Genomic DNA, 22,369 nt, shown 5'->3' with positions numbered 1-22,369 from the left:
ACCAATCTGTTGTCCCATCTGGACAAGAGCCATATCCCACTTCCCGGGATGCAGGAGAGAGAGGCTGAGTGGAAGGGACTGCTGTACCACCAACGGATGCAACCACTGTGGCATGCACTTGCTCATATTGAGCAGCCTCATCAGAGTCATGCGATATATCATGAGGAACACGCTTCGGTGCCATGGTGACTGGCCCTAAAGAGAGAGCTCAAATGTAGGCAAGGAGAAATGGATAACAAAACCCGTGCTGTAATGAGCTCTCAGATAGTGTGTGAAAAATACGAAAATGTTGACGGAGAGGCTCAGAAGAAAGGTCGTTGAAGAAGCTTCAAAACGGAGCCAAAATGGCTCCAAAGGGGCTCTGAAAGGCTCCTAAAAAGAGGCTGAAAGTGAACTGTTTATCCTCCTTTACTTTTACTTTTTTTTTTTTGGGGGGGGGGGGGTCCCTAAGTCACCTAGGATAGTTAGTACATCAATAACCTAAGACTCCTAAGGCAGTTAGGATTGTTGGTTAGTCTAACCTAACCAACCTATGAGGTACTCAACCCTAGTTAGTTTGAAACGTAGCCCAACCCAACTAACCCTAGCTGACTAAACCTTAGGAAGCTAAGGTTTTTTTTTTTGCAAGTGTATGGCGACGAGGTGGTAGTGCGGCGTGGGTTGGGAGCAACGATGACAGGGGGGATGGAGTAGGGATGACGGGGGAGCTGGAGCAGGGACGACGAGGAGAGTTGGAGCATCGAAGACCGGGGGAGCTGCTGGCTACTAGCATTATTCTTGTTGGCTGCAGGGGTGACGGCGACAGGGCAGTGGCACAGCGTGGGTTGGGAGCAGGGACGACGGGGGAGCTGGAGCAGGGACGATGGGGGAGCTGGAGCAGGGACTGGGTACTGGCACTATTCTTGTTGGCTGCTCATGATGAGGGGTGGTGACAGGCGGATGGCAGTAGGCCGACGATCTTGCCGTTTGGTCTCCTAGTCATGTGCAGCACTAGACATTTCGGGGCTGTTCTGCCATATCGGGTAGCCCTCATAAGTCGACCTACTCGTCATATGTGCCCCAGCCGAATTGGAGCTCGCTTGTAGGCTCTCACGACCTGCTAGTCATCTGTGCCCCAACTGAATTAGAGCTTGGTGGTCGGCTCGTGTTGCTCGTATGGCATGCTCGAGTCAGCTTCAGAGAGCTGATGCGACACATGTAGGCTTTTTGCGTTGTGGCGCTGGTCAGCCGGTTGTTGTACCTTATTATGCCCTCATAGTAGTCTGTCGTAGGGGTGCTGATGTAGCTTAGAATGAAGGGTGAAAGAGGAAGCAAAAGTGCCAGAATCAGGCTCTGATACCAATGTAGAAAAGCGGTAGGGGCAGATTTAGAGAAAGGGGGATGATAGACTAGTAGAAGGGGAGAGAGATAGGGGAAGAAGGGAGGAGAAGGGGTAGGAGAGAGAGAATGTGGTAGGAAAGAGAGGGAGAGATTGAGAGGGAGTAGGGGAGAGAGAGAGAGAGTGAGTGAGCGTAGGCAGGAAGGAGGAAGGGAGAGTAGAAAGGATTAGATGTCACATCAAAAAGTACATAGTAGGGGGTGGATGGAGACTTATATAGTCCCTCCACATTTTCCAGCTAAAGGGCCTCTAACTTGGCCTCTTTTTCCCCTTCATTACAATTAGGCCGCTGGTCATAATCCTTGAGAAATCCTCTTCCTGAGCATACTGGTCCTTCATTGCATCCAATTCACTTGGTAAGCAATTGGTTACTACGGAAACCTGAGGTTTCCTTGACAATGCATCAGCAACTACGTTCTTTTTACCCTCCACATGCACTATTTGAAAGTGAAATATGGATAAGAAATAGGCCCAACATATGTCCTTTTCAGATAACTTCGTTTGGGTGAGGAAATATCTCAAAGATTGATGATCTGCCTGCATTGTGAAATCAGCCTCAAGTAAACAGTGCTTCATGTAGCAAGGGCATGAATTACAGTCAGCAATTCCTTCTCATAAATGCCTAGATGTCTTTCATCATCTGGCAAAATCCTAGTCTCATAGGTCACTACCGGAACCCTCAGCCAGAATCGGAAGAAGGCCTGGCATGGGATGTTGCATGTAAGAAAACAATACAACGTCTGTGCTCAACAGATAATAGGATCTCGTATGCAAGAGAGAAAAGCTGATAGTATGGAGAATCCAAAATTTGATTACTGTAAAATTGATACAATAGATGGTGCTGCCTCCCAGCCGTGCGCTCCTGTGTGAGAAGCTTCGATGGTGTGCTGGAAACAGTAGAGGACGGAGGCTGGATGCTAAGGAATCAGGGTTGCTGTAGCCTGTGATGATGATGGGCTTCACGGGCTTGCTCTTATATAGCCACCGGTCGTAGTCGGGTAGACCCAATTGGGAGACCGACCCAGTTGGCTCAAAACGGTCGACTAGAGGTCAGTCCCGAAATAGGCCACCGACCACATGTTAGAACCGTGGCATAGAATAGAGCCATCCGGGATCATCTGGGGCTCCAAACGGGCCCCGCAGCCTGAGAGAGGGCTGCCCCGGGAAATGCTTTGTCTACCCTCAGTGCGGTCAGTCATGGGATGCCTTCCCGCACTTGCATGTAGCCTAGTTGGCAGTGTGCCAACTCTATCTGAAGCCGTCCAGCCATCAGGCCACACATGGCCCCCATCTGGTGTCCAAACTAGGACCTATCGGATAATCGAGCTACTCAAATGCCTTCTCCTCACGCGTAGTTACACGAGAGTGGAGCATTGATATCTAACATGGGATGCCTTTTCTGTGATTGCATAGTAGGACAGAAGTACTTGTAAACGAATTATTCAGTTGGCTATCTTTGGGCTAATGCACTACAATGCCTTTCTTGTATTGGAATGCCTTCTAAATCAAGGATAAAGAAATACCGAAAGGGACACTAAGTTTAGGGCCAATTTTCCTTTGGAGATTCCCAAGGCCGGTTACTGTAATAAGTAGTGACATAGGGGTAACGCAAGGCTGCCTCCTCTTACCAACACTTTTTGGTCTCTTTAAAGATGATTTGGAGCCGTGGATGAGAATACGTAGTAAGGAAGATGTTCGGCTTGTAGGATACATTTTGCTAATGCTTGTCTATGTAGGCGATGTGGTAATTTGCGCAATGAGCAAGGAGTATTTGCAGGCACATTTGGATGCGCTGAGAGAATCGCGTAAACACTTAGCAATGCAGTTCAAACAAAGATAAGACAAAGGTAATGGTGATTGGAGCACGTAATAGACAAGCATATGTCACCTTTGAAGGGGAGCTTATGGAAACAATCAACACTTATAAATATCTGGGACTAGATTTCACCGACAACTACAAGTGGAATCCATCCGTTGAAAGGAACATTTTGGGGGGTTTGAAAGCCTTACATAGCTTCCAAAATAAAATGGAGGAGACTCGTATGCAAAATTGGGAGATGAGAGTTTCTATACACCATGCTTGTACAACGTTTCCTGATAGGGGAGCTAGGGGTACCCTATCCTACTAGCTCAAGTAGAAATGATACCGCTAGAAGGGGAAGCATTGTGTCAATTCATGGCTTACCTCAACAAAGTTGAGAAGATGGACGCTAGACTCTACTAGGATACCTCACAAGGCGACGGAAGTTGAGGGATAGGTGAGTAGCATGCACTCCTAAGATGTAGAGCTTGTGCTCACAGTAAGAAAGATATGAGGGTAGGAGAGACAATTTGTAAAATCTGTTGGTGCAGCCAGCCAAAAAGCTAGGAAGCTACTTGAAAGAGGTATTGGAACATCGAAACAAGGTACACGGTCTAGCACACAAGCTAGCCGAACAATCACTCACTACCTAAAGTTTGTAATATTTTCTTTCATGGGTTGTAAGGGATCACTATTAGTTGATAGTGATTGCCAGTCCTATAGACCATTAAGAGTCTCAAAGTAAACTTTAATACAATCATATCATATCATATCATATTCTCTCTCTCTCTCTCTCTCTCTCTCTTACCCATCAATGTAGCCGCCTCAGCCCCCTCAACCTAGCCGCCTCCCTCAGTCCGCCTCCCATCAGCCCCCTCAGCTCGTCTCCCCTCAGCCCCCCTCCGTGAGAGCCCCCTCCCGCGACCCTAAGACTATACATAACCCCCCCCCCCCCCCCCCAAAAAAAAAAAAAAAAAAAGAGCGATCTTAGAACTCTTCGATAACCCTTAACCCGTGAGAGCGCCATAGGGCAATCTCTTCAGCCCCAACCCACCTTTCATGACCCTGAGCCCTCACGATCCACCTCACAGCCGCTAAGAGGGAGGCCTTGCTGTCGCGTGCACCAGAGGAGGATGCTGCGCCTTCCTCGAGGCCCATACGCCGTCATAGAGGGCCGAAGGTACCCGCTCTGATTGTGTCGCCTATCTGCCAGCCCATCGTGGGCTGTTGTTGCCAAAGGGTCAAAGGCCCACAGACCGGATTAAATAACCCCCCTCTATCACCAGGTTACAGGGCTGCTTTCTAGCCTCAGGTGAATCCATCTGTGCTGTCACCAAGACTTGAAATTCTGGACCTTAGGGTAATTTACGGTGAATACCATGGCCTTTGATGAATTAAATGTTAAAAGGCAAGTTCAGTGTAAATAATACCATGGGCCAAGGCAAGGGACAATAAGGACATGCCATCGGATACTTGTTGAAATTGGCCATATATTTTGCATTGAACAGAGATTGCCATTTGAGCCATGGATTTCATTTTGCACGTCGCACATTGACAGGAGGTCTTGGCCCCGATCCTAGCACAGATGTTTAATAATGCTACTAGCCACGATTTTCCCCTGCTTAGAATACCACCATTATTGTGCCGATACACAAGGTAGGAGACCCCATGGACAATACATGGCCAAGATATATGGGTCTGTACTAGAGAGAGAGAGATCAGCGTCTACACGGAGACACATGGGCAGAGGGTATTAGGACAGGTTGGGTTTCGGAGGCAATATTCCACCTTTGATCACATTTTCACCTTGTGTGCAGTCATCAAGGAGGCGAGATTGAGATCCGAGAAAGTCTGCATGTTTTGTAGACTTTCGGAAGGCTTTTGATGCTGCTCCATGATTTCACATGATCGGATGACTTCAGGAGTTGCATATCCTAGGAGATATGATATGGGCAGTGATAAGCCTATATGAGTTTGTCAGAGGGAGAGTACACATACCTAGAGGCTTGTCAGACTGGATTGAGAGCACCATAGGGGTGAAGCAAGGATGCCCTCTGTCATTGACATTATTTCGGCTTTACATTAATGAGATCACGACGTTCATTGACCATCGAGGAGGTGAGGGATCATTGTTGGTTGAGATGATGATACAGTTATTGCTTTATGCAGATGGCATAGTCCTCCTGTGTTTGTCAGCATTGAGCCTATAGTAACACCTAGAGGCCCTGAGGTAAGAGAGAGATCTAACACTCAACCTTGGGAAATGATTTTCAACACTTCATGTGCAATTCTTCACCGACCTGCCTTCACTTACCGAGGGAGTCAGTGGAGGTTGTACACTCATACAATTGTTAGAATTATAGATATAATTCAACAGTGACCAATGTAATATAATAAGCTAGTTAGGGGCACTTTTCCCTCTTTAAGAGGTTTTTCTCCCTAACCGCAGTTAGTTCACTAACTATGGTTAGTGACTACTAAGGTTTTGTCACTAGGACAAAATCTTATCTTTTCCTTCAGTGTGTTGTACTCTTACACTCTTCTATTGCAACTAAGCTTCCAAGCTTCCAGCTCTCACACTCTCTCTTGCTCTCTCTCACTCACTCTCTACTCACATTTGGTATCAGAGCAGGTTCAAGAGCTTCGGGCTCTCTGCTCCCTTCAAGTTCCAGCCCCTTGCTTCAAGTTTCAGCCTGCTCCAACTTGTCCGTACAGTCCGTACGACTGTACGGAATCCCGACGTACTGCACCCCGTACAACCTCCGTGCAAGTTGCGTACAGTCGCCGTACAACTTCCGTACCATCTCCGTACAACTCGCCGTACAGTCCGTACAGTTTTCGTACAGCTTCCGTACAGCGCCGTACAGATCGTTGTACCTGCGCTGCAACGTCCGTACAGTTTCGTCGTACAGATTGATTCCGTACCTGCGCTGTCAGTTCTGTACCGGTCGTACAGTCCGTACGTACTGTACCGTACAGTCCGTACTGTACCGTACCATCTGTACCTTCCATAGATCTGCGTGCATTCCTTCAGTACCACACGTGTGGCAACAATCTGTTCATCCGTACAATCTGTACTTGCAGATCTGTATTTGCAGATTTTCACAGGTTTCCTTCAGCCACAGGTGTTCTTTGGCAGGCACATCTTGCAGAAAACCATAGTTTGGTTCAGTTGTTTGGGAGTACATTTGGGGCATTTTGTATATTGCAAACATTGCAATCATTGTGCAGTTTCGGAGCTACATCTGGAGCAAAATTGCAGATTTTGTTTAAAATTTGGGGCTTTTACAGACAGATCTGCAGATCTAGTCTGAAATTTGGGGCTTTTGTTCAAAAATTGCAGATTTGGGGCTTTTAGTAATTTTGCCCCTTTCTGGTTGCAATTTCAAGCCACAAATTGGGGCTTTTGTATTGGGAGAGCATTTTTTGGAGTATTCAGTTCATACTGCCTTTCTTGGAGTGTTTGAAGCACTTTTGGCAGATATTGGAGAGTTTTTGATGCTTGGACAGATTTCTGACGGTGCAAGTACAAAAATCTAAGTTGCATTTACAGCCCGTGCTTGGCTGTGTTTTTTGGGAGTTGTGCATTTCATTCCCAGTAAGGGAATTCAACTTTGTATCTGCTTCAATCTTTTTCTCAGATATGGCCCATCAAAATCAGAATGAGTTCCAGTTTGGTGGTCTTTCACAAGAAGACAAGTTGGATGGTACCAACTACTCCCTCTGGAGTTTCATGGTACGTAATATTCTGATTTCTCGAAATTTATGGGATTATGTCAATAGGGATGAGATCCGACCAGCAGATATTGCACCTGCTACCCCTCCTCAGCAAGGAGGTGGAAGAGGTCGTGCACAGGGTGCAGCTGCAGGACAAGTTGTTGGTGCAGCTGCAGGACAAGTTGTTGGTGCAGCTACAGTCAATACTCCAGAGCAGAAGAGATGGGATTCACGGGATGCCTTAGCTTTGTCATGCATCTCTCTTTCAGTGAAAAGATCTATCATTCCGCATATCCGGTCGTGTAAGACCTCCAGGGCAGCGTGGGATATCTTGGAAAGCATGTATGCAGCACGGAATGATGCAAGGGTATCTTTCTTGAAAAGAGAGTTGAGCAATACACATATGGAGGAGGGTGACTCCATGTCAGTCCACCTCACAAAGCTACAGGATCTCAGAGAGCAATTGTTAAACATAGATGAAATTATTCCTGATTCAGAGATGATTACAACCACTCTGAATTCTCTTCTGAGTCTTATCTCAGCTTTCACACTTCGCTGAACTTATCATTGAGGGGGGGTGCAAATCCCCTCACTTTTCATGAGTTGATAGGACTTCTGCTTCAGGAAGAGCAGACCAGGAAAAATCTGGCTTCACGTGCAGGTGAACAAGCCATGCTCTCAAAATTTAAATCAAAAACAAAGGGACAGGCAAAGACATCAGTAAATCAGCCTTCCAGTGGGTCAGGACAGCCTTCACAAAAGGCTAAAAATGATGCAAGTAAGCCCAAAAAGAAGGGTTTTTGTCACTACTGCAAAAAGCCAGGTCATCACATAGCAGAATGCAGGAAAAGGCTTGCAAAAGAAAAGAAAAACAGCTCAGGTATGGCTGTTTCAGATTCAGCCCCTCATGCATCTGACAGTGGGGATGCTGCAGCCAACTTTGTTGGACAGGATTATGCCTTTTTATCTTGCATTTCAGATTCAAGGTTGGCTGTTCCAGATGCTCGGGATAGTACAGCCTCTTGCAGTGATGATACATATGCATTTTTGACTTGCAGCTATGACTCTTCTACAGATGCATCTGCTTTCAGTGTTAATGAAACACTGAACACATGGTATTTTGACAGCGGTGCATCCAAGCACATCACTTCTAGGAAGTGTCTTTTTACTTCCTTGCATCCACCTCCCGTTGGTAAGAAAGTCACTTGTGCCAACAACTCATCATATTCAGTACGTGGCACAAGAGAGGTTGAGCTCACTGCCATTGATGGCTCAATTTTTAGACTTTCAGTATGTGCCTGGCATAACCAAAAATCTCTTTTCAGTGTCCACTCTTAACAGAGGGGGATTTCAGGTCATCGTTGAGGATGACAAATGTGCTGTCCGAGACAGGGAAGCTGACTATGCCTTAAGGTTATCTGGTACTCTGCTGCGTGGGCTTTTTCAGCTTGATATTTTTGAGAAAAGAGCAGCCCATGCTCTGGCAGTTTCTACCCCTACAGCTGCCATGCAAAATGCAGAATTATGGCATGCCAGATATGGCCACATGCATTACAACAGCTTGATGACACTTCGGAAGTTTTCAATGGTTGATGCATTGCCACCTCTTGAGATACCTCCTCCACATGTCTGTGAAGGGTGCATTTTAGGTAAGATGCATAGATTCCCCTTCAAGAAGGATGGTTCAGTTAAAGCTGTTCGCAAATTGCAGCTTATACACAGTGATGTCTGTGGTCCCATGAGGACTCCGTCGTTGGGTGGTCATCTCTACTTCGTTACATTTATTGATGACTACTCCAATTTTACTTGGGTTTATGGGCTGAAAAAGAAATCTGAAGTGTTCACGGTGTTTAAACACTTTTCAGCCATGGTTGAAAATGAAACCAGACTCAAGATATAGACATTGCGCACGGATAGAGGTGGGGAATACCTATTTGCAGAATTTGATGCTTTTCTCAAGGGCAAGGGTATTGTGCATCAGCTCACAGTCAGGCTGACCCCTCAGCAAAATGGAAAAGCTGAGAGGAAAAATAGAACCCTCATGGAGATGGACAGATGTATGCTGAAAAGCAAACACATGTCTCATAAGTTCTGGCTAGAGGGTTTGATGTGTGCCAATTACATTTTGAACAGGGCTCCCACGAAGGCTTTAAAAACAAAAACTCCTTATGAGGTTTGGAATGACAGGAAGCCTTCAGTGGATCACTTCCGAGTCTTTGGATGCCTTGCTTATGCACATGTGCCAGTTGAATTTAGGCACAAATTGTCAGATAAAGCCATCAAATGCATATTTGTTGGATACAGTGCAGAAAGCAAGGGTACCGTCTCTACAATCCTGCTACACGCAAAATCATAGTAAGTAGAGATGTGATCTTTTCTGAAAATTCAGCTCACACTCAGGCTGAATTTCAAATGCCTTCGTCTTCAGAGGATGTCTTTGAGGGGTTGCTACCCATTGCTTTGGGTTCCCCTGCTGATTTTTCTGATCCAAATCAGAATTTACAGCAACCTCCAGATGCTTCAGTTCCACCACAGGATGTCTTGCCCGCTCCACAGGCAGTGGAACAGGTGGTGCAGTAAGAAATTGCAGACATACATGCAGCAAAAACAGTCCCAAACTGGCTGTTACAGACTCTCAGGGAGAGTAAACTTGATGCTCCGTTACCTGGCAGGACTCGCAGTGCAGCAAGGCACATGGAAGGTGCTAATTCAGTGGAATCAGCATATGCAGGTACTCTCCTTGATGAGGAGGAGCCTGCCACATTTGAAGAGGCAAAGGATTATGTGCATTGGATGAATGCCATGCACGATGAGTTGCAGTCCATTGCAAAAAATCAGACTTGGGATGTTGTGGACTTGCCACAGGGTAAACATGCCATTGGCACACGATGGGTATTCAAAGTCAAACGGAAGCCAGATGGCTCCATTGACAGATATAAGGCCAGGCTGGTTGCTAAGGGCTATGCTCAGAAAAAGGGCATAGATTATGAGGAGACATTTGCTCCTACATCCCGGATGACCACCATCCGATCAGTAATTGCAATGGCTGCACATTTTGAGTGGAATGTTCATCAGTTGGACATACAAACAGCCTTCTTAAATGGGGACTTGCTGGCAGAGGTGTATGTCAAACCACCTCCGGGCTTTGAAATTACAGCAAATGCACTTCAAGTATGCAAGCTCAATAAAGCTTTATATGGGCTGCAACAGGCCCCTCGTGCATGGTATGCTAAGATACATGCCTTTTTGACCAGCAAGGGGTTGCACAATAGTCCTACTGAGAGCACCCTCTACATCAAGATGGATGGGGGGGAAATATTAGTCATCCTTCTTTATGTCGATGACTTACTGCTCACAGGGTCCAATGAATAAAAAATTGCAGATTTCAAAGCTGATTTGCAGACCAACTTTGACATGTCAGATTTGGGGCTGCTTCACTTTTATTTGGGGATCCAGTTCTCTCATGAGAGACGTGGCACTGTTATGTCTCAGTCCAAGTATGTTCAGAAACTCTTGGACAGATTTAACATGCAAGAGTGTAAGCCCATAGCCACTCCTATGGAGCCGGGGTTGAAACTCACAATGCATGATGCAGGAGAATCAGTTGATGCCACACTTTATAGTCAGGCTGTTGGATGCCTCATATATCTCTGCAACACTAGACCTGATATTCAGTTTGCAGTATCTCAGGTGAGCAGGTACATGCACAGCCCAAAAACTATGCATTGGCAGGCAGTTAAGCGCATCTTCCGTTATTTGCAGGGCACAAAGTCTTTTGGCTTACTATTTCCGAGGGGGGGTGACTTGCAGATGCATGCCTATAGTGATTCAGATTGGGCTGGTGATTATGACACTAGGCAGTCCACTAGTGGCAATTGTTTCTTTTTGGGTAAATCTTGCATTTCATGGCTGAGCAAGAAACAATCTACAGTGGCTACCTCATCATGTGAAGCTGAGTAGAGGGCAGCTTTCACAGCAACAGTTGAATGTGTCTGGCTGCGACGTCTATTTGCTGATCTTCATCTGTCTTTTGAGGGTCCCTCTCCAATTCTCACTGATAGTCAGAGTGCCATTGCAGTGGCAAAGAATCCAGTGTTTCATGCTCGCACGAAACACATCGAGGTTCACTATCACTACGTCAGAGAGAATTTGTATGCAGGAGAGATCAGTATGATCTTTGTGTCCACACATGACAACGTTGCAGATATTTTCACCAAAGCACTACCACGTGAAAAGTTTGAGGCATTTCGCAGTGCCCTGAACTTATATCCGTTTGGTGATTGATTAGCCTTGTACATGACATTGGCACTGCAGGGGGGTGTTAGAATTATAGATATAATTCAGCAGTGACCAATGTAATATAATAAGCTAGTTAGGGGCACTTTTCCCTCTTTAAGAGGTTTTTCCCCCTAACCGCAGTTAGTTCACTAACTATGGTTAGTGACTACTAAGGTTTTGTCACTAGGATAAAACCTTATCTTTTCCTTCAGCGTGTTGTACTCTTACACTCTTCTATTGCAACTAAGCTTCCAAGCTTCCAGCTCTCACACTCTCTCTTGCTCTCTCTCACTCACTCTCTACTCACAACAATTACCTAGAAGCAGTCTTTGCAGGTTCAGTCTTTACTACGACTCGTGCAGCCAGGGCACGCGAGGGCAGGGGTCTCTAGCTTGACTAGAGAGATTATGCTTTAAAGCACATTTTTAGGACCCCCCGACGAAGGGATGGCTATTCTAGTGAGACCGTTGGCCATGTATTCAGCACCCTTTGGGGGAAGGGTGATCTATGAGCGATTAAGGGGCGGCATTTCGATCATACAGGTAGAGTTCGGCATGACATGGTTCCAGGTCTATGCCATCTTCCAAACAGCTACCTATCTCTACAGATCTAGAGGGAGCATAGTTGCACGAAACGTGCGTTTCGTGGGCAGAAACGGAAACGCCGTTTCGTCAAGAAACGGCGTTTCGTATTTTCTGTTTTTTCAAAAACCCTAAAAACGGGATTTCTTTCAGATTTTCGCCGCCTTCGTCTTTCGCCGCCTCCCGCATCCTTTGTGCATCCTTCCTCCACTTCTTCAAGCTCTCTCCATCCCATCCTTTGCTCTTGGACCTACCCTCACCTCCATCCTTCTCTGAGCTCTCTCCATCCTCTTCATCCTTTGCTCCATCTTCTCCATCCTGCAAGCTGCAGCGTGCAGCTTGGCAGCTTGCTCTCCTGACTCCATCCCTCCATCCTTCTTCTCTCCATCCTCTCTTTAATCTTACCTTCTACCTCTCCATCATCCTCCTCTCCATTCTCCTTCACTTCTACGTCTCCATCCTCTTTTACCTCTCTCTCTCCATCCTCCTTCTACGGTCTACCTCCCATCCTTTCTCACGAGTCACTTGTGACCTCTCCATCCTCCTCAATGCCGAGAGATGCTTATTGGGTTCATGTCTCCCTCCTGGATAGTTATAAAGGAGGTGGTGTGTCATGTGCACGGATCGGTATCTGACGTGTACTAGGTACACAGAACTAGCTCAGGTTAGCCTGGGGAGGCTTAGAGCTAGGCAGGCTTGATTCTCGGGTTGAGTGGCAAGGGTACGAACTATTTATAGGTCTTCGCTATTTTTGGCGCCGGGGCCCGAGTCTATAAAAGAGGCCCAGGGGGTTCAGTTCTCAGTGTGCAGTTGGGAGCAAGTCTCGTTCCCAGGTGCTAGGTCTGATCCTGGATTGTGTCGCGGACGCGCGCCTGCATCTTAGCGTAGCCCAAGGCCCAGTGGCAGATCCAGGGCTTCACAGCGCCACCTGGTGGTATGGGACACCAGGTTGGTTGGGATCTGATTGGGAGTTCGTGCCAGTAGCTCAGCTCGTGGCTCGGGGGGACATCTCCTGATTCGGGATCACATCCCGTAGATGTCACGGTTGGGTGGTGAGCAGCCTGCTCAGTTCTGATGTTGTGTGTGGTTATTTTGCAGATCAGGGGTTTCAGGAGTGCTGGGATGTGTCAGTTGGTATCAGAGCCAACTCCTGAGGTAGGAACTTCTGATGCGAGAAATTTGACGGATTTCTCTTCCAGGTATGCCCTGAAATTCGAGATTACCTGCTGCGTTTTTGCTGTCTACCTGGGGTAGAAGGGGTGAAGAAATATCTGGAAAAGGAAGAAGAAGAGGAGTGAAATAGAATCGAAATCTCTGAAGGCTACAGAGAGAAGTTTTGAGGGAGGAGAAGGAGAGCAGAAAGGAAGGAGAGTAGGGCAGGAAATAGACAGCCAGGGAGTAGGGGATGCGGAGCGTAGGAAGGGGCGTTGAAGGCGAGGCAGTGTGGCGGGACAGCTTGTGTAAAAGGCTGTCCCCAGCCAGCGCAGCGGGCTGTCCACAGCCTGCGCAACAGGCTGCGAGCAGCCTGCGCTGAAGCAGGGTGCTTTTTCCGAAAAAGCACCCCTCCAAAGTTGGAGGGGCTCAGGTGCTTTTTCCGAAAAAAGCACCCCTCCAAAGCTGGAGGGGCTTAGCCTTCTTTGGAAGCCTAGCTTCCAAATCAGGCAGCCCTGCACCCTATATAGGTGGGGGGCTGGGTGCTAGACAACCCACAAGCAGCCCAAGATTCGAGAAGCTACCTCGAAATCTGTGCCAGCCAGCCTCGCCCTTCAGCAGCGCCCTATTCGAACAGTTTCCCTGCATCCGCCCTGCCTGCGATAGCCCTGCGCAACTCCCGAAGCTGCCGTACCAGCCGTACAGCCCCAGCGACAGCCGTACAGTCTGTACGGACTGTCCTGCCTGTTTCGAACCAGCTGCTGTACCGAACAGCAGCTGCGCCAGCCTCTGCAGCCACCGTACGGACTGCGTCAGCAGCCGTACAGGCCACGTCAGCAGTCCGTACAGCTCCTATTGTCGACTGCGCATCCGGTTTGCAGATTCGGGGAGGCACCAGGACTCGTGGTCTTCCAGATTCCAGCATCTTTTCTGTCAGATTTATCTGGGACGGTTTTCTTCTACTCCATCTCCCTCCGTGCTCCGTTTCAGTTATTTATTCTCTCCGTTTGTAATCAAATCAGTATTCAGCCATGTCTGATGCTCCGAATCCCGAGTTCACTATGGGAGAGCAGGAATTAGATTACACTCCAGTGGGAGAGGATGATCAGGGTCTCTATGACGACCTGATCACTAAGAAAGCCTTCAGTGAGTTCACGACTGCTCTGGATGGTAAATTTGAGCAGGTCAACGCTAATCAATCGGGGTTGACACAGCAACTCCAAGGGATACAAGCTACTTTGACTCTTCTGGCTAGCACGGTTCAGGCACTCACGCATGTGGATGCCATGGCCTCCGTGCTAGGCCCGAATATCACTCCGGATCCCTTTCCAGGTGACCAGAAATCAAGAACAAAGGAGGTGGTTGACACTTGGTTGCACAAGTGGCAAGTACACTTCCAATTTCACCCCTATCCAGACGAGAAAAAGATTCAGCTAGCAGCAGGGTTTATGTCAGGTAAAGCCTTGCTTTGGTGGAAAGAACTTCAGCCTAAGCCTGACACTTGGACAGAATTTGAGGGTATCTTCAGGAAGGAGTTCCTGAAGAAGGAAGATGACTACGATATCGTCGGCAAGCTCAAGGCCCTCGATATGTCAAAATTGAATTTAACTTTTGAAGTCTATCTTCAAAGATTTAGGGATCTGCAAACCAGGGCCACTAAAATGGATCCTGTAACCTTGTTAGGTTTTTTCGTGGATGGTTTGCCAGATTCCTATAAGTTACAGATTAAGAATAACAAGTGCACAACATTGCAGGAGGCCATGACATATGCGCGCATATATGATGATACCATGGCCGGAACCAAGGCAACCACAGTTACCGAGACCAGCGGAAAGAACAAACGCAAGTTCTTTCAGCATGTGACTGGTATTGGGGAGACGAAGTCTACGGACAACGCCTCCAGGAAAAGCTTAACTCCTGCGAAGAATGGTAAGGCCCGTTTCCTTCGCACTCTCAGGCTCAAGAAAGAGGGCCGGTGTTTTTATTGCGAGGAGCGGGGCCACACGAAGAATGAGTGTCCTAAGCGGAAGAACCAGAAATTGGTGCTAGGACCGAAGCTCCAGGCAGGTCCACGAACCGCAGCCAAGGGAGCCAACCAGGTTACGATGACAGGTATTTCAGTAAATGTCATTACCTGCCCCCTTTCTTGTAATTGTACCTTTAATACTTCGTTGTTTGGTTCCCATGATCTTTTCCGAGTTTATGGAGAAGTTAGGGACCAACAGGTTCACATTCTCTTTGATCCGGGCAGCTCTCACAATTTTGTTAATTACAAATTTGTGCAGAAGATGGGGCTGTCCACAGTACCTAGCGACCACACCTACGAGGTGCAGCTTCCAGCTGGGAAGCAGTTTTGGGATCGCAAGGTTGAAGCGCTTCCCATCCGGATTCAAGCCTACACGGGAGCTCTCACATGTTATGTTATGCATTTAGAGCATGTAGACTTGTTGATCGGGATAGAGTGGTTTAAAACCCACAATATCCAGATTGGATGGACGGAGCATACGCTTTCTTTTGTAGACAAAGGCACCCAATTTTGTATTCAGTGTGATAAGATTACCCCTTCTCAGGGGCCTATTGTATCTGCGATGCAGCTTCAGAATATATTGAACACTTCTCATTATGATGTCTATCAGTGTGTTTTGATTCCACTTTCTTCATTTATTGTTTCGGTAGTTAACAAAAATGAATTAAGTGTGTTTGAACACCGAGAATTGAGAACGTTGTTAGATAATTTTAAGGATGTATTTCCAGCTCAACTGCCGGAAGGTTTACCTCCAGAAAGGGCAGTAGACCATCGCATAGACTTAGTCCCAGGGGCTCAACCTATCAGTGTACCACCGTATAGGATGAGCCAGGTAGAGGAGGATGAGTTAGCTATCCAGCTTCAGGATTACCTGAATATGGGCTATATCCGCCCAAGTAAATCTCCTTGGGGTGCACTTGTCCTCTTAAGAAAGAAGAAGGATTCTTCCTGGAGGATGTGTATAGATTATAAACGACTCAATAAAGTTACAATTAAGAATCGCTATCCTTTACCTCGTTCTGATGATTTGATAGACCGTTTGGCCGGAGCGAAGTATTTCACTAAGATTGATTTGCGTACGGGTTATCATCAAATCCGTATCTATGCTAAACACATAGATAGGATCGCATTCCGGACTAGGTATGGTCATTACGAGTTCCTCGTATTACCTTTTGGTTTGACCAATGCTCCTGCTACTTTTCAGCAGATGATGAACGATTTGTTCAGAGATTATCTCGGCAAATTTGTTGTAGTGTTCTTAGATGATATCTTGGTGTATAGTAAAACGCTTGAGGATCATATAGGACACCTTCGGGTTGTCTTACTTGTTCTAAGACAGCATAAGCTTTATGCCAAGATGAGTAAATGTGACTTCTTTATGAAGGAGATCATTTACTTAGGACACAAGATTTCTTCTGAAGGTATTAGCATTGATCTGGATCGTATCCAGAAGGTTTTAGATTGGCCTATACCTCAGACTGTGAAACAACTTCGCTCTTTCCTAGGATTTACGGTATTTCTTCGGAAGTCAGTCCGTGATTACTCACAAATCACAGTACCCTTGACCAACATATTGAAAGGTCGTGGACGCAGGTCTACTCAACCGATCCCTTGGAATGATGCAATGAACAAAGCTTTTGAAACCTTGAAGTTATCTATCAAGGAAGCACCCGTTCTTGCATTACCCGATCCTACCCGGCCTTATGTTTTAGAGGCCGATGCGAGTGATTATGCGATTGGGGCAGCTCTATTCCAAGAGGGCAGACCAGTAGCTTTTGAGAGTAAGAAGCTAGACGACACTCAGTATCGTTGGCCCACACTTGAGAAGGAACTTTATGCAGTAGTGTATGCTCTCAAGGTTTGGAGACACTACTTGTATGGTTCAAAGTTCCTTGTATTGACTGATCATCAGTCAATTAAGTATGTGTGTGATGGATCAGAATTGAGAGGAAGGAAAGCCAGATGGGCAGAGTTAATGCAGGATTTTGATTTCGAAATACGTTATCGTAAGGGTTCGTTGAATAGTGTGGCGGATGCCTTAAGTCGAGTTAAGTTTGTAAATGCTTTGTCATTTACGGAAATATCCTCAGACCTATTTCAATCCTTGAGAGGGCTATACGCAACTGATAGTCATTTCAGTTCTTATTGGCAGAGAGTCCAGGATGGGAATTCCATGGTTGACCAGGACTCAGGGATTGTGCCACCTAGGATACAGGCGGCGGGAGGTCAGTGGATGATTAGGAACGGCTTGCTGTTCCGGAATGAAAAGATTTGTGTGCCTGATGTTCTGGACCTAAAATCCAAGATTCTCTGGGAGTGTCATGATGCTCCTAGTGCGGGACATCCAGGTATACATAGGACTCTGTCTCTTGTGAAGCATACCTTTTATTGGCCTAAGATGCGTGCATTTATAGAGAACTATGTGGTAGGTTGCCGAGTTTGTCAGGTTACTAAGGCTGAACGCCTTAGTAGCGCGGGCTTATTACAGCCATTACAGATTCCAGGTAATAAATGGGAGAGTATTTCCATGGATTTCATTACTGGTTTGCCTCGTACGCGCAAGGGTCATGACTCTATTTGGGTCATAGTCGACCGTTTGACAAAAATGGCTAGATTCTTACCTACAAGAACAACTATTTCAGCTGTTCAGTTGGCTCACGAGTTTGTGGACCACTTGTTCAAGCTGTATGGTTTGCCATCTGACATAGTCAGTGACAAGGACTCAAAGTTTACAAGTAACTTCTGGACACTTGTATTTGAGAAGTTGGAAACTACTCTAAGCATGAGTTCCTCGGATCATGCACAATCCGATGGCAGTACAGAAAAGGTCAACCAGTTGGTTGAAGACATGCTTCGGGCATATGTATCTAAGAGACAGTCTTCATGGGAAGATTATCTACCCATGATTGAATTTGCTTACAACAGTGCAAAGCATTCTAGTACAGGTTATAGTCCTTTTATGCTTATGTACGGGTTTCAACCTAAGTCACCAGTTATGGTAGGATTAAAAGGGATTCAAAATGATGCTGCTAAGAACTTCTTGCAAGACATGCAGGAAATGTTGCAGTTTGCCAAGGAGTCTATTAGAAGTGCACAAGATCGGGACAGATTTTATGCTAATAGACATCGTTCACCTAGAGAGTTCTCTGAAGGAACGATGGTATATTTGAGAATTCCTAAGGAATCCAAGAGCCTAAGTACTGGTTTGGTTCCGAAATTATCCCCCAGATACTGTGGCCCCTTCAAGGTCATTAAAAGAATTGGACCAGTTGCATATCGACTAGAATTGCCTCCTGATGTTAAAGTACATCCAGTCTTTCATGTCAGTAGACTGAAAGAAGTATTGGGTGCAGATGATCAAATTGTTTCTCCTCATGAGATTATAGAAGTTACAGATTTAACTTTTATTCCTGACGAACCTGAATCTATTCTTGAATTCCGTGAAAGACAGATTCGAAATCGTACTATCACGGAATACAAGATTAAGTGGAAGGATCGTGTTGAGGAGGATGCAACATGGGAGACATTACAAAACCTCCAAAGAACATTTCCCGATTTCTTAGCGAACTCAGGAGTGAGTTCTTAGAGGAGGGGGAGTATGTCATGTGTACGGATCGGTATCTGACGTGTACTAGGTACACAGAACTAGCTCAGGTTAGCCTGGGGAGGCTTAGAGCTAGGCAGGCTTGATTCTCGGGTTGAGTGGCAAGGGTACGAACTATTTATAGGTCTTCGCTATTTTTGGCGCCGGGGCCCGAGTCTATAAAAGAGGCCCAGGGGGTTCAGTTCTCAGTGTGCAGTTGGGAGCAAGTCTCGTTCCCAGGTGCTAGGTCTGATCCTGGATTGTGTCGCGGACGCGCGCCTGCATCTTAGCGTAGCCGAAGGCCCAGTGGCAGATCCAGGGCTTCACAGCGCCAGCTGGTGGTATGGGACACCAGGCTGGTTGGGATCTGATTGGGAGTTCGTGCCAGTAGCTCAGCTCGTGGCTCGGGGGGACATCTTCTGATTCGGGATCACATCCCGTAGATGTCACGGTTGGGTGGTGAGCAGCCTGCTCAGTTCTGATGTTGTGTGTGGTTATTTTGCAGATCAGGGGTTTCAGGAGTGCTGGGATGTGTCACGGTGGCTCCAAGAAGTGGAGATGCAACTATTGCGGCGTAAGCAAGACGGGGTCTGTCACACGGGTGAAAGACCATCTAGCAGGTGTTCCCTGCAAGGATGTAGGACCTTGTGAGTTCGTGCCTACTGCAGTGAAAGGTGGCCTAACAGAATGGAAGCGTGCGCGTATGGCAGCCTTGGCTGCAAAAAGTGGAGGACAAGGGCTGCAAGATGAAGAAGAGGCTGCTGACACTGAGCCATTGGATGATGCCAGCACATTGGGTTCTGCAAAGAGAAGTAGAGGGGCATCAACTACATCGAGCGCGGGTCCTAGTGCCACAAGAACACCCTTGCCACATGGATCAATTAGTGTGGATGCTAGTGCGGGGAAAAGAGGATCACTGCAAAGGTCTAGCATTCAAGCACGCTTGCAAAAGCAAGCAGTGAAGGAGGCCACTAGTGAGCTCACAAAGCTCTTCATACAATGTGCAATACCCTTTCATGTGGCGAAGACTACACGATGGAGGAAGGCCATGAGAGCCGTAAGCCGCATTGGGTATGAATGGGAAGGGCCTACATATGAGGCCTTGCGGACAAGAGAGCTAAGAAGAGAGAGGGAATGTGTGGAAGACCAAATGAAGCCCTTGAAAGAGACTTGGAAAAAATATGGATGCACACTCTTATGCGATGGATGGTCAGATGCACGCAAGAGGAATGTGTACAAGATTTTAGTGTCTTCTTGCAAGGGAACCATGTTCTTGAGAGCCATAGACGCTTCCACTGCAGGTACAGTGATTACAGGGCTGTATATCTAGGAGCATTTACGGGCAGCCATTATGGAGATAGGTGTTGAGTATGTGGTGCAGGTGGTGACAGATAATGGCAGCAATTGTGTGTCAATGGGTGCCATGTTAGAAGATGAGTTCCCTAAGATTGTGTGGACACCCTGTGCCTCACATTGCCTTGATCTTTTGATCGAGGACCTAGGGAAGATACCTTGGATTGATGCCATCTTCTCCACTGCCCGCAGTATGAGACGATGATGTGGAGAGGCGCAGCTGGAGATGCAGAGGCACGCACGATGGAGGTCCAGCCCATTGCAGCTATACTCAGGGAAGATCGATCGACTAGAGGGGTCAATATATATGGCCCGCTGGATCCGGAGATCACGGAGACCACACCCCCCATTGCTGAGAGACAGGACCCAGCAGAACACAGATACGAGATATCTTTGCAGCTCATAGGAGAGCCACCCATGCACTGGGCTATAATTTTGGATCTTGAGTCTGAGTACTACATTGTTGTTATTTTGTTTTAGCTTAGCGTGTAGTACTCTGCTAAGGGCCTTAGTGACCCCTTTGTTTCAGCCCACAGTGGATTGTATGGGTTACTTCTCGTGATTGTACTTTGTCTCATAGGCCCGCAAAGCCTCCAGACGACGTAAATACATCTCTCTCTCTCTCTCTCTCTCTCTCTCTCTCTCGTGTGTGCGCGTGCTCACTCGCACACACACACACATGCAACATCACAAATGGATACCCATCGAGGGAGATATGACTTATTGAGAAAACCTTTTCATTTTGAATCTGTATCGCTCCTTGAAAATGTAGTGCAGAGCAATTAATACAGGTTTTTGGAATCGTTTTCCGTACTGTAAATCTTCATTGATCAAGTTGTTTGCATGTGATTTGGCTCGTCGTGCTTATTTTTGAATGCTTGAGTTCAGGTGATAAACTTGCCATTACCAATTGATGCAAATCAGACAGCCGCAGTTGTTACCCATCATGGACAACTTTTTGTTCGAGTTCCATATGGTCAAATTCATCCGTGATACAATTCATTATTTGGAACTGAATTCAAGGTTTGTTTATGCCTTATGGATAGTGGAGATATACTAAATTTTTTGTATTGTAGTTGCAATTTGGATGAAGAAATGTTTTTGAATCATACTTGCAGCTGATTGTCTCCCATCTACATTGCATGACTGTTAAGTTTGAAGGATGTAGCTATCATGTTGGGATTATCAAGCTTGAGCACTGTGAAATTTTGGCCGAGCTTGTCTTCCATGTTGGCTATTTTGTTTGTGTTGGTACGGTTGCATTTTTTTTCACTTGCTATTGTGCACGCTGCATATTTATCAATTGAATTATGTTTTGTGTGCTGTGGAGGGCTTGGCAGTGTGTATAGTCCATTGTGTATAGCACTATATACATTGTAGGTTTTCCCTTCTTGTTTTTCGTAGTCTTTTTTGAGCTCATGACGTTCTGCAGATGGCTATATGACTCATAAGTGTTTGTGGTCTTTGGATCTCCTGAAACCTTGATCATAGGCCATATGCTTAGAAGCCCTTGAAGTGGACATTGAAGTGAAAAGCTAAGCGTGTCAGAAGTCAAGAGCAATCTATCTGGGCTTCGTAACAGTAACAGGTGGAAGTTTCACGTGTCTTTTACCTAGATGGAACTTGAAGATGGTTAAAGTATGCTGGAACTTGTGCTGCGGGTCTGAATTTTTTCAGACCTCTGATATGTATTTGTTTCGGTCCTTTACATAGCCATGTATTTGTGCTACCTAAATTTGTTGATACACTTACAATGTCTCCAATTTGTGGATCGTTTGAAGCAGCACCAATCAAAAATGTGTTGTCATTTCAGTTTTTGGAAACTATTTAAATCAGAAATATTAATGGCGCAAATGTTTGGATATTGTTTGGCAGCTGATGCAATAGGTTCATGAAAAGCGTAACCTCAACATTCATCGATTGAAAGACTTTGTAACGTCTTGCTTAGAATATTGTTGAATCTGAGGCATACCTATCTTCTTCATATTTAATATTTTTTACTGTACGTGGGTAATTTGGTGTGCTGTGGGGTAGTAGTGGTTTAACTACTTCATTTGTTATCAAAATTCTCATGATCAAAGGCCATTTGATATTTTGTCAAACTTTGTCCAAAAGAGGGTGGTCAACATGAGGATGTGGCATGCATAATGTAGTACTTCATTTGTGTATGCTGCATGCACAACCTGTAGCAGAATGTGCTTAGATGGCACATGATGATACATTGATGTGCATGATGACATGGCATTACCATGTGTCATTTATGATGTGATAGGTAATGTGGTAGTTGAGTATGCAATCAAATAATGTGCTTAGATGGCAAATGATGATATGGCAAACGACATTGATGTGCATGATGACATGGCATTACCATGTGTCATTAATGATATGATAGGTAATCTTGTAGTTGAGTATGCACTCAATCACGCAGCATTGCCATGTATCATGTTGATGTCATAGGATAATGATGTGGCAATGAGCTGGCTATGCTAATATGATGTCA

The 22,369-nt window shown here is 46.1% G+C and overlaps 1 protein-coding gene across 1 annotated transcript in view; it reads left to right on the top strand.

Moving 5' to 3' along the window:
* LOC147901553 (AT-rich interactive domain-containing protein 6-like) overlaps positions 1 to 21,838 on the top strand; it is a 108,979-nt gene extending 87,141 nt beyond the window's left edge. The window contains exons 11-12 of the mRNA XM_087375108.1: positions 20,758 to 20,892; positions 21,361 to 21,838. Of these exons, the coding sequence (XP_087231234.1) occupies positions 20,758 to 20,862 (105 nt within the window). The 3' untranslated portion in view covers positions 20,863 to 20,892; positions 21,361 to 21,838. The remainder of the gene's footprint in view (positions 1 to 20,757; positions 20,893 to 21,360) is intronic.
* Positions 21,839 to 22,369: the final 531 nt, after the last annotated feature.

The sequence above is a fragment of the Dipteris shenzhenensis genome, chromosome 5, assembly GCF_047967505.1.
Source record: "Dipteris shenzhenensis isolate YYH24624 ecotype China chromosome 5, Dip_SZ_1.0, whole genome shotgun sequence".
Taxonomy (NCBI): Eukaryota; Viridiplantae; Streptophyta; class Polypodiopsida; order Gleicheniales; family Dipteridaceae; genus Dipteris; species Dipteris shenzhenensis.
The sequence above is the reverse complement of the archived record's forward strand: the minus strand, read 5'-3'. Positions and strand labels throughout refer to the sequence as shown.